The following is a 13838-nucleotide window of genomic DNA, read 5'->3' on the forward strand; positions in this document are numbered from 1 at the left end:
ACTTAATAAAGAGAACCAAGTGCTTTCATACGAATCAGCATTGTGGATAGTAAGTAGTTCACAGCCAACTAACTCTACGGGCCATAACGATTTATTGGATCTTTCTTGACTCAACGCAAACAGAATCTGAATTTTAATCATATTCCATAAATTAGTTTTAAGGTGGATTTCTCAGATATTTTTTTTTCAGATAAGAGCGCTGATCTTCTGCGATAATTTTGTCTTAGTCCAGTTATTGGTCAAAATCATGCATAAATAAATCAAAAAATTATCAAGTCTTTTAGTGAAAACGTTTTATTGCTTGTAACAACACCTTATTTGTCGAATTATGAAGAACTAATAAAATACTAATACATCCATAATAAAACAATCTTCCTTTTTGTATATTTGCACCGTAGTTAAATAAATAAAAAATTAAGCTACGAATACAAAAAATAAAAAACAATTTTCCACTAAAATGTCAATCTAAAAAGTCAATTACATACATTTATATTATATAGTCAACCATCATTTGAAAGAGTCAAGTCAATGTTTTATATCTTAAAACCCCATATCCCACAAGAGACCCCCAACAATCCTTATTGTGGTCATGTTCATTTTCAACTTCTTCTTGTATGTATGTTTATTATTTGTTTCCATTTGCATTTGCAACACCACAACCAGCAGAACCCCAGAACCAGATAGCTATTATATGTATATTTCTGGAAAACTTGTTTTCCAACTAAAAACCATTATAACCATCAAAGTACATAAATCTCTCCTTAATCTATATCTATCTATCTCTCTAAAAGCCAAGAAAAGCGAGCAAGTATATATTTGATATATCAGAAGTAAAGAGATACACCAATAATATAATCTATTATTCTTCCTGAAAGGACATTCTTGATGTTAACACAAACTTTCTACTTCTTCTCTACATTTTATGTGCATGATTATGTCTGATGTTTTTGTGTCTGTATTTATAATAAAATCTAAAGTCAACTTTATCCTTATGAGATTTTTCTTCTAGATGATATTATGATGATGATGATGATGATGATGAAAACTTTGCATGACACATCAGTCTTTAGTCAAGAAATAACATTTTCTTTTTTTGTTGTTGTTTTTGTTGGTTTTAATAAAGCAATGTATCCGGCGACAGCCTTCAAAAGTGCCATTATCCTTGTCGGTGATTTGCACTGTGCAAGATGCACTATCTCCAATGCACCATATCCTTTTACGTAATTTAAAAGTTTGTATTTTTTTTTTAAGCTCTACATTTAAGAAATGGGTATTGAGTTGTAGAGGTATACCTGAGCTTATCACTAGTGTGACCAGTGGTTTTAATATTAGTGATATGGGAGGATTTTAGCTCAGGTGTTTTAAGAATTTCTTGCCATAAAAATAGTGGCAATGATAGCGCATATATAACAATTTTCGGAAAAGACATTTTCAATTTAAAAATAAAGCTGATTTCAACTAACATAATATGCATTTCAAGCCTTCGAAAAATTGACCTTAAAATTTGATGCTTTTTGTGGTGTCTGAGTGTAGACTAGATCATTCTATTTGTAATTAATCTCTAATTTAAATTTTAAAATAGATAAAAAAGCTCTTTTTAGCAAGCCTCGTTGAAACAAAAGAGTTGAGCAGCGAACTTTATTTTTTTTATTCTTTTCATTAGCGTTTTCCTTAGCATCGAGTAGGATCTAGGATCACTTTTTAAGATAAAATTATAAAGAATCGCAGTGTGTCATGTTTGCGTATACGGATAATAAATGCGTTTTCGTTTAATATTACAAAAGAATATTGATCCAAAGCATCCGGGAAACTTTTCAAACGACTTTCTTCAGTCTTATAAAATTGATATTATACACTGAACTTAAATACCACTGAGAATTAGGAAAAGTACTCGTATGTGAGAAATCAAGAAATCAAGACGATCTTGGGAAAGAATTCAGAAAAGATGAGAAGCAATATTAGTTGAAATTTGAAAATGAAAATGAGCCAAAAAAACAACGTAAAATCAATGGAAACCACTTTGAATCAATGGAAAATCAATACAATTTTAGCCTAAAGTGGAAAATGATTGAATCAAAGTAGCACACTTTAGATCTAAGTTGTTCACACATTAAAAAAAAAATTAAAAAAAAAAGTAAAACTGGCATCCGCTGGGGATCGAACCTGCTATACCTGGATTGACAAGCTTGTGCTTTACCACTGTGCCATCTCACTTATAAAAGTGTAAGTTAACCATAGGACGATTTTTAGAAAATTATTGAATAGGTATATTTTTCACCATTGATTCAATGAAGAACGGATTGAAAATTACTATGCGTTTTTTCTCTGGGTGTACTATATGATTTTTTGCTGAAAATTACAAAAAGAATAATGATCCTGCAAACGTTTCAAACGACTTTCATCACTCATAAAAAGTATAAATGGCGGCTCTACAGCAGTTTAAAGTTGATGCCTCGCGTTTGCGCCGTGCAATGCCCAGGTCCAGTTAATTTTATTTATAATCAAAAGAGAAATTTTTTTCCATTAAAATATATTTATACACATTGCATGAACCTAAATCTAGCAAAAAAAAGTCTAAAATAAAAATTAGAGACTAAAAAAACGAAAAAACACAATGTTTTTTTATAAACAAATTGTTAAAAAAATATTTATTGTGAAAATTATATTGCACTTTTATGTTCATGCATGACCAATGAGTTAACGAGTAATTTGCACTTTATTTCAAGTCGATAGCTTTATTAGTTTTTGAGTTACGTTGCACGGCGCGGAAAAAAACGTGTTTCGAGAATAATTCGTTTAAAGTTTTCATTTTTGTACTGTGGTAGGCTCGTAACGCATGGGTTTCAGGACTATCTGGGGACTTTTGAGGCTTCATTGAAGGCTAAGACCACTTAAATAGTTTCTTCGGTTGATAAATGACTTTTTTAGGCAAAAAATTAATAATGCAAAAATTAAAAAAATCCAGAGGGTTTTCCCCCCTTAACGGCTAAAAAAAGTAAATTACTTAAAATTGAATTTTTGTGAAATATTGAGAACAAAATTTATTAAATTTTTTTTAAACTTAAAGTTACTAACGAAAAAGTCATTAACTTTAAAACGAAATGAATCGCCAATACTTAAATCCAAATTTATCGTAAGCGCAAAAAAAAAATCGTAATTTATAGAAAGCTTTCAACTATACCTACACCCAAACAAATCTGTTATAGAAATCAAAACGAAATTGGCCCGACAACCAATGCTGTCAATTTGATCAAGAAATAATTGTGGATTCCATGTCCATCACCGAATTAATAAAATTACTTCATGGTTGTAAATTCGATCAAAAGTCATTTTTACAATTTGATGATGGAATCCAAAATTATTTGTTGATCAAATTGACAACATTGGCTGTCGGCTTAATTTCGTTGTGTTTTCTACAACCGTTTTTTTTTTTTGGGATATATTTTTTTTTTTTTTTCAATCCAAACAACAAACAGAAAACAATTTTTTTTAAATTTTATCAACAACTTCGAAATCATACAAATCAACATTGGCTCAAAAAAAAAAGCAAGGATCAAAAAGTAATAAAAGATTTTCTTTATACTCTGTTGTCGCAAACGAAAAAGTCGCTTACGATAAAATCTCGGAAAAGGCTCAATAAATACTCCACAAAAACTTAAACTTTAAGAGTTCTATTCCAAAAAAATTGTCTCCGATATAAACTAAGCCGTTACTGACATAATTGAAAACACATAAAAGCATGATATTATTTAGAAAATCGTATTATAAAGTTTTTTGGGAAAAATGAGTTAAAATTTTTTTGTCTCCAACTTGATAAAAAAATCCAAAAATTCTTATGAAAAATCGTGTCTTCACAAAAGAAAGACAGATCTGTGAGACTAAATTTTTTCTTGATCTCTATTATAGAAATTTCAAGAATAACAGTTTTTTTTATTTTTATTATTAAGGAATATCTTGGAATACAAAAATCATGAAACAGTCTTTTGAGTGACACAATTTTTATCCAACTGTTAAATAATATATCAAATTCTTTATTTTCCAAAAAAGAGGACACCTGGACAGCCTAAAATCACTATATTCGTTCTCTTTTGCTAGTATACCTTTTGTTATTGTAGGTATTCTTGGTATTTTTTCGTTCAGGTGCTCAACTCCTTTAAATGTCATAACACTATAAGAAAAAGAAGAAGCAAGACGAAGAAGTTTTACAACATTAGACTGAGTGTGAAAAATAAATTGTCCGGTGCACTGATGTACTTAATCTGTCAACGTCACTTTGGTCCCTTCTTATTTTAGTTAGAGATGATAGTCTATGTCGTTCCTCTATATATTTCCTTTAATGGTATAAAGTGGTGTTGGAAGCTCCTTAAGCATAGCTTTAATACCAGTTGTTGCTTTTATAGATATGTGTATTTCAGTGTACCTTCATCTAACTAAAATGGTTAAGTTTTTGTGGAATATGCAACATCATAGAAAGCAACAAAAAAACACGACACGTGCTGTGTTGTTGGCGAAATGAATTAGGATTTTGTTTCGCAAAAGCAAGAATTCCACCAAACGTTACATAGAGAGTTTATGATAAAATGCATTTGGTTACATGAAAGTTGCATGAAACTCTAGATAATATCCTAGTTTACCTCAGAAGAAGGACGACGATGGTATTGTTAATCTTTCTATGTTTGTGTGTGTGTGTGTGTATAATGTTTCTATGTTGTTCTTTTGTTCGGTTTGTTAGAAAAATGAAAGAATGTAAAAGGATATACTATTTTGCATATGGATCAGGATCATGGTCCAGGGAGAATGTTTTTTTTTTTCATATTAAATTCCTTAAACATAAAAGTTTTTTTGCTGTTCTGTGGTGAATGTATTTTGTACAATTGTATTCTATTTTTGTGTGTGTTATTTTTGTTGAAAAACATTCAATTTATATGTTTATTCCTTAACAGGTAAATGCTAGTTATTTTTTTCGTGTTAGTTTGGTAAAAAGTTTTACTTATTTTTGTAATGCTCATTGCAATTGTTTGAAAAATTTGGAGTTTTCCAGAGAGAATTGTTTGAATATTTTTTGGGAAAGTCCTTGTAAAATTTACTGAGGTAAATCAGATGAAAAATTAGTTATTCACAAAGGGAGACCTTGATTAAAGGTACTCGTAAAAGTTTTTATTATTTTAGAGCAAACACTTGAAATTATTTCGTCTTCAAATGTGGCGCCATCTAAAGGCAAAAGTTATGAATAGGAAATCGTAAAATTTTTAAAGTAAAATAGCTCTGCAAATTATATGCATCAAATTATAGAACTAGAGTATTTTAAATAAATAAATAAGTTGTAAAACTAAAATCCCGATAGTTCATGATTTTGGCTTGTTGAAGGTGTCATTATAGTAATGGTTTATATCCTATATCCAGCAGACAAGCAAGACGATTTTAAAAGTGTTCACTAAATCAAATTATCATAAGTAGTTTGGAAGTTATTGCGGAATATACATGCTCATTTACTTAAAAATCGGTTAAATATTAAATAAATCTGAAAAATTTCCTAAGATGTGTGGCTGTAATCCAAATATCTAGTTTTTTCTTGTTTTCGAAAGAAGATATTCTCACTCTTAAGTCATCAAGTCTCGAAACAAGTTTTAGCTTTCAAAACTCACAATTTTTATTATTTTTTTTTAATTTAGTTTTGCAAATCAAATTCAAATCAAATTAATTAATTTTGCAAACCAAATTCACCCTTTTGGTGCAACTATATTTTTATAAGCACATTAAAACGGTGTAATTCAACACCATAAGGCTTTACAGAGAATCATTAATCGAATATCCAGTAGAGCTTTAAAGTATTTAAAATCGAAAAATTTAATCGCGAGAGTTTTTTACTGTAGAATATTCGATAATCGGTCCTCTTATACCCAACGAAGCAACTGTATTCATTTCTATAGAACTGAATATAATTTATTTTAATTAAAATGATCCCAAAATGAACTTTTGTATATTCAAGTGTTAAAAAAAAAAAAACATAAGAAAAAAAACATCTTTTTTTGTATAAATTAAATTTCCCAATTAAATCCCAATCGTAATACAAAATTACACACAATATTCAAAGTATATCCGTTCGTTTTTAATAATTAATTTACAGTATTGCTTCTGGTCTGGTCCATCTCCATCCATCCAAATTCATTTCATTTTCCCCAACACAGAGAAAATATAAAATAAAGAGGATTCAACAAACTGAAATAATGCCATCATCCATTACAATTAAACACAATTATTTTTAATTAAGAGAACATAATAGCAACATTTTTACTTCTGTTGTGCATTGTTATAATAACGAAATGAATGATTGCGAATGACAAATATTTCGACAAAATATTGTAGAGATACATCTGTATGCAGGCAGGAGAGACAACACAGAGAAAGATACATTCTTTTAACTTGAAAAATTTAAAAATTAAAAAAAGAAAATGAATTTCATTTGTCATTCTTATATCTGGTATTTCTGGTGTCCTCTTGATAATATACGAGAGCATTCTTCTGTCCAATTCACCACTTAAACTATCACCACAACTATACGACGAACATCGGGTGCAATAATTACTGTACAATTGTGCATTAACGGAAGTTCTTTTTAATTTTTACTCTTTTGTGGTACTTTTTTTGAATTCACTTATAGAGTGTCCTTTTGTATATTTTGTAAAGGGTGTCTTGTAATTTTTGAAGATTTAAAAGTTGAAAACTACTTAGAAAAACTTAAACCAGGCAATATTGATTTTTCAGCAATTTCGAAAACCACTCGAACGATTTTTATGAAATTTTATACATTCACTTGTCTAGGAGCTCTAAGTAATTTGAACTTATTTTTATTTCTAGAAATATTGTTTAAGTACTGTTAGAAGTAAATTTTCAGGTTCAAATTGATATTTTTCTTTGATTACAACTTGTTCAAATTATTTAAAGAAAAACGCAATAAATTTAACTTAAAATAATATTAAATTCCACTTTGAAGAAGTAAAAAAAAAAAAAACACCCGTTAAAAAAATATTATACACTGCATGACCAAAATTACTTACTTGTCTCCGAACATAATCAACCAATCCTTCCATGCATGGTTCCATGCAAAAAGAATGCTGACATGGTAGCAATTTCGGATTACGATATCTATCCAGGCACACGCAACACGTTAACAGCTGTTCGAATTGTTCCATTTTTCACACTGAAATTAAATTAATTTAAAGAAAGAAAAAATTAAATTATTTTTTAAAAAATGAATTTAATGAAATTTTTTATCTTTAAGGATGAAATAAAGAAATATTTATTATATTTTACGAATAATTAAATAATAATGATGATATGCATTTTTTTTTCAATGGGCTATTTTAAGGCTTCAAGCGAACGCGAAAAATTAAATATTCGCATATAACTCGCCTTATTAAAAATATACATCTAGAATATTGCTTTAGGAGTAAAAAAAAGAGGTGCCTGTCAAAGATATTACAAGATCTTATAGGTTTAATCAATCACTTTTGTATATGAGAAAAGATTTTTCTGGCGATGTTTATGCGGAATCCTCTCAAAATAAGAAATGGCATTCAAGGATCTGGATAATTGATTCTTGTAGAACGAAAAAAAGAGAACAAAATATCGAAAAATAAGTAGAAAGGGATATGGGAGCCGGGAGTGGGTCGTATTACTGTATTTCAAAATTCTGTATCTTAAAATATAGTGATACAAGAAATACTGTATATTCGCAAAATATTGAAGAAAATATTGAATATTGAAGAATTGCAACTTTAATTTTTTAAGGGGGGAAATCCCTCTGGCCGACACCTTTTTCAATATTTTTTTATAAAAAACCGAAAGCACTTATTGAAATTTGGAAAAAGACAAGATATTACTGACATTATTAAGTATTGAAAAAAATTTTTGAAATGAAAAAATAACAAAATGGCGGCTCTGGAGCCTTTCAAAGTTGACGCCTCTAGTTTACGCCGTGCCATGCACAGGTCCAGGAATTCATCTTAAATCAAAAAGGAAATTTTTTTCCGTTAGATGATATTAGTACGCATTGCATGAACCTAAATTTTTTTTTAATGAAAAATAAAAATTAGAAATCAAAAAAAACGAAAAAAAACATGTTTTTTTTACAAAGAAGTAGTTAAAAAAATATTTACTGTACAAATTTTATTCAACTTTTAGGTTCATGCTGTGGCCAATAAGTTAAGGAGTAATTTGCTTTGCATTGCACGGCGCGGAAAAAAACTAGTTTCGAAAAAAATGCGTTTAAAGTTTTCGTTTTCGTACTATGGTAGGTTCGGAGCGCATTGGTTTTGGGACTATCTAGGCACTTTTGAGCCTTCATTTAAGGCTAAGACCACTGAAAATAGTTTCTTCGGTTGATAAATAAATTTATTAAGTGAAGTTTATGAAAACGTTCTGGTGTCATGTTGTCGGAGTGAAATTGATATCATACAGAGTTCTTGAAAAAATTGTCATTTTAAAGTTCTGTATTTTAAAATGCTGTGGAAAGGCTGAAAAATCGTTCTGATAATGTAAAAGAGTGCGCACTTTTTTTCAGCCTTTTCACAGCATTTTGAAATACAGAATTTTGAAAGCAGAATTTTGAAATACAGTATTTTGACCAAACAGAATTTAGAAATGCAGAATTTTGCATTACAGTATTTTTGTCATACATTATTTTGAATGCAGTATTTCGACCCCAACCCGTTTTTAACAATTTCTGTCAAAAGAACCCTCTTATCGAAAAAAATTTTATATTTTTATATTTTTTTATGTTGCATTTTTTCACTTTGAATTGCGAATTACTCTCGCATTTAAAGAGTTAGGAATATGTTTTATATGTCAAATTAAAGTTTAAAGAATTTCTAACTTGAATGTTATTAGAAAAAATGTTTAAAAAACAAAGACTATTTTTAAAATATTAAAATAGGAAAAGCAATCCAAAAGGTACAATCATTGGACATTGGCACCCAGGTACAATTGTTGGCACCCGAGGGTACATTGGCACCCTCAAAATTAAAAGAAATACAAGTGTTTTTCATCATAGTTTTTATCAAAGTTTAGTTAAAAACAGTTTAATATAGCAAAAAATCTTCACTTAACGCAATTAAAAAAAAAGTATATAAAATGTAGGTATACGATTGAGTCTTACGTACTGGCTCTTGCATTTCAAATTACATACATTTATCTTAGATAATTTTTAGAAGTTAAATCTTTTTTTAAGTTTAAATTTAACTAAAAATTACGTCATTTTCGCAAAGAGAAACGTCATATTTCTGCTGTACAATATTTTTGAGAAAAAACTAAACACGATTTAACATATTTTTTTTATAAAAAACAATTAAAAACATTTAATTTATTATATTGTTAAGCTAAAAAAAAAAATAAATCTTCATCCAAAAACTCAAAAAATAATCAAAAACGGACAGTTACCAAATTAAGTAACCTTAACGGGAACACTGTATTTTTTGCACTTTTTTATGAACTTAGAACGGCTTTACTTTTTTACTAATTAAAAGGAACTGAGAATGAAATAAACCTAAATAAAAATGCAGAATTGTACAGATTATGAACAAAAAACATGATTTTTGTTCCTGTACGTAGTAGTTTTTGTGAAATTCTTTATTGCGTGAAGGGTGCCAATAATTGGTACAAAAATCGGGGGTGCCAACCGCATTATACCCCTTACGCAACAACCAAAAAAGCATTTTTGAGTTCGATTTTTCAGTAATTGCCATTCATGATGTGTTCTATAATTTTTAGTATGTTTTATTTTCACATCATAAAAAGTCTTAAAAATAACAATACTTTTAGTGAAAATAATTAGAAAATATGAAAATCGGTACAAAATTGGCTGACCATTTTACTAAAAGATTTCAACGCAACACAAAAATGAATAATTTTATCTAAGCCCATATCTACCACCCTATTGCATTTCCGAGAGAAAAATGTGACTTGGTGTAACTTTAGTGTACTGAATTCAAAACTGTTTAAAAATTTATTCTACCACGTAAAGTTTTTGAGCTATACTCATCACTATAAAGTCTTAAAAACTAATATTTAATGAATTTCTATTTTAAGTTTCATCGAAAATATATATTTCTGTGCTTTTTTTAATCCATATTAACCACTTAAATTTTGGAATATAATAAGGTTCTATTTCCAATATTCTTGAAAAAAAAATTAATTAGGTAAAAACATACATAAATATATTTTAGACGAAATTGAAGAAATTCGGTTTTTGTGAGCTGAGTCTGAATTTCACCACCAAGTCACGTTTTTGAAATACATACTCGAATATTAATAGGTCAAAAAACGTATAGTTTTTGGGTGCATATAAATCCAAAAACCGTATTTTTGATATATTTATGTATTTCAAAAATTCGGACTATGCACAAAAAATTATTTAGAAAAGTTTGGTTTGCAGACCAGTGTTATCAATAAGTTAGTAGTTTCATTTGATAAACTACCTTTTTTATAGTAATAAAAAATTGTTTACTAATTGGAACAAAATTGTAAAACACGTTTTCAAAAATAAATACCTGCTTATTTATCAGAACTTCATTGCCACTTTTAAAAAGAATGTTCAACTTATCATATACTAAAAATGTATGTGTATTAAACTACAAAACCTATAGTCATCAAAATGCTATAAAAAGGAAGAATAACAGGTACAACTTTGTGTGTCTGCCCTTTTAATCGTAATTTGATGTTAAAATAAAATTCTCGAGGACAAATTACTATCCGTTCAAAAGCATAACTTGCCCTTTAATAGTTCCTACACATCACATCCTCGAAGCTCGAAATACAAAAAAAAAATACTCTCCTCCTCGCGCACAAAAAAGTCCTTCGCCCTTCGCGTAACCATAAAATCCAAGGTAAATATTTATTTTTGCTCCTGGTGTTCTCTTCGTCTTTTTTTTTGTTGTATTTTTTTTTTTTTCTGTTTTTGTATTTCTCTTCAATTTTATTACAGCAATTTAAAGTAATAAAGTGTCGCCCATAGAATTTCCGTGAAATTTGCTGCGAAGTATTAATCAATAATTTTAATAGCAATTATTATTGTTATGATCCCTAAACGATTATTTTCCATGGCATTGGCAGGCATCATAGTGAAAAGAGACTAAAAGTGTGTAGAGAAGTGGCGAGAAATGAAGTTAAGCGAGGTGTTAAAGTGTTCTTCTGCCAAGAGCAATAATGGCTACTATTGATTTTATGGAAATATTGTATATAAATGTATGTATTTCTACCTCCTACATGTATAGAATAAATTTATTATAACACTCTTTCGCGTTGCCAAAAATAATGGCAAGGACCAAAAGAAGCATGGTTCAAATTTAAATTTTTGAAATAAGTGAAATGAATTATGAACCGTGTTATAGGACTATAAGTTGAGTATATGTTTGTGTAATAATAATTTATGAAATTACTATAAAACGTTTCTACAGAGAAAACTACTCTAATTTATTTGCATTGGAGTTGTTATTTTTTTTTTTTAGTTTATTGTAATGTTTTTTTTTTTGTTTATGTATTAAAATGAAAATATTCACTGACCTATAAAATGCAATTTAACAGACGAATAAATATTTCAAATTAATGTTTTCGATGAAAGGTGGGTGTTAACACGAAAGTTATTATTATTATTATTTTGTTTTGTAAATTTTTTTCGACAGAAATAAATCACAATGCAAAATATTTTAATTTGTTTCCATTTTTCTATCCAGAAACTTTGATTTATAAAATTCTATAAAAATCAGTCAAATAGTTCTCGAAATAGTTAAAAGGTTTTATTTTGTCATATTTTATGAAATGTTAAATAAATATTTCCTTAAAAACCTTTTCAAAGGAAACACCAAAATGGAATTATTACAAAATAAATACTTCCTAACTTTTAGGTAGATATAAAATTTCAAGGAATAATCCAGTTATGAAGTTTCAACTTCATAAAACGATAAGCATATTTTAAGCAGATGCTGAAGGCTATTTTAACAAGTAATTCTTTGACTTTTGACACAATAATTGTAGGTATAAAACTTCTTATCTTATAAAATACTGGACGACAAACGATTCACGAGGATAAATTTCGTAGTAATTCTAATTTATCATTACCGCAATTGAATGAATTTTTGTTGCTTTTTGGTAATACATAATAACTTTTTACTTTTGTTTAAAGAAGTTTCTTCAAAAGTAACATCTTTCATGAGATCTGGCCAGGTGCTAAGCTGGAGGTTGTGCCAAGGGAGGAAATCCCTTGCAGGCCAAGAGCTCGTACTCTGGTCCCGGCCTTACACACGTCACCAGAGATGGTTCTCCGACTGATTCAATTCAGTAACCCTTCGATGCCCACTCACGACTGGAAAGTCCCAATCATCGAAAAAGAGCCGGTGGGGCGCTATCGTTCGGCTCTTGTTATCATTAACAAAGAATCGCTGGATCCTCTGGCTGCAACCGGGGGAGTTATCCAGTATGGATTTGATAGCCTTGTGCTAAAAATATATAAAAAAGATGAGGAGATGGCAAGGCTTGCAGGCCATACGGCGCAGTCTGAAATGGAGGAATTGGGCATATGTAAAGCACTTTCAGCAATGGAAGTGGATGCATCATGCAGCTCTTCCATTCCAGATCAGCGGTCATCTTCGAAAGTTCCCGAAGAGGGAACAAAACAAACCCCAGTGTCAGTAAATGACACGAACCAAAACCCAGCGTCCGAAAAGGACGCGAAAACAATATCTTCCGTATTGGAAGATGATGAGATGGCTGGAAGTTTGTCCGACATGGACACTGTCAGCGTTGCGCAGGAGGATCTTATTTCTGAGGATGAGCTATTAAACTCTACCTCAGAAACGGAAGACCTAAATGCCACAGTGGTGGAGGTTGATCGTACTGGTTGTAGCCATGCTGCAGGTGGTACAGATTAATCTCCAACACTCCATAAAGGCTTCGGCCGCCCTTCTTCTCCGACTAAGCAAGTCCGGAGAGGATATAGTCCTGATCCAGGAACCTTGGATTGTAAAATCCTTGGTGAGAGGCCTCGGGACGAAAGATTATTCTCTGCTGTATGTGACGGATAAAGGTGAGCCTAGATCCTGCATACTAGCAAAGAAAACACTAACAGTATTTTTACTCCCTAATTACAGCGATCGTGATATCACAACCGCTACACTGCAGACCTCCAAAGGAACATATTGGATTACGTCTGCTTACCTAGGCCATGATTGTGGGCCGCCTCCGGGGGAGACACTTGGGCGAATGATTGCAGCAGCAGCGAGCCAAAAAGTAGATCTCCTCATTGGCAGTGATGCTAATGCTCATCACACAGTGTGGGGGAGTACTGACGTAAATGAAAGAGGTGAGTCACTTTTTGATTTTATTCTAAGTACTAGTCTCCTTATTTGTAATATTGGTAATGAACCTACCTTTGTTACAAAGAACCGACAAGAGGTATTGGACATTACCCTTGTATCCCAAACAATTCACCACAAGATAAAGAATTGGGCTGTATCTAATGATCACTCATTCTCAGATCATATGTATATCCAATTTAGTCTCGAAGATGAATGCACAAAACCCACCGGTTTTCGTAATTATAGGAAAACGGATTGGGTGAAATATAGGGAAACTTTTACTACCTGCTACAATAATCAGGACAATATTTTCCCTTCTAATACAGATGATCTTGACTTAAAAGTCAACGATCTCACCAAAGCTCTAAACAATTCCATGGCTAACTCTTGTCCCCTTACCATAATAAGAGGAAAGAAAAAACCGCACTGGTGGAACAAAGAGCTAGAACCGCTCAGGAAAGACTGTAGAAAGGCTTTCAATAGGGCTAA

At 30.4% G+C, this 13838-nt stretch overlaps 1 protein-coding gene across 4 annotated transcripts in view; it reads right to left on the reverse strand.

Annotated features, from left to right (window-relative positions):
• The window catches only part of LOC129906130 (RING finger protein nhl-1), a 140174-nt gene that overhangs the window by 47883 nt on the left and 78453 nt on the right, over positions 1-13838 (reverse strand). For all 4 annotated transcript variants that reach the window (XM_055981777.1, XM_055981773.1, XM_055981776.1 and 1 more), the window contains one exon: positions 7059-7201. In XM_055981777.1, coding sequence (XP_055837752.1) covers positions 7059-7193 — 135 coding nt within the window. In that variant the 5' untranslated portion in view covers positions 7194-7201. The remainder of the gene's footprint in view (positions 1-7058; positions 7202-13838) is intronic.

This window comes from Episyrphus balteatus, chromosome 1, assembly GCF_945859705.1.
Source record: "Episyrphus balteatus chromosome 1, idEpiBalt1.1, whole genome shotgun sequence".
Classification (NCBI taxonomy): domain Eukaryota; kingdom Metazoa; phylum Arthropoda; class Insecta; order Diptera; family Syrphidae; genus Episyrphus; species Episyrphus balteatus.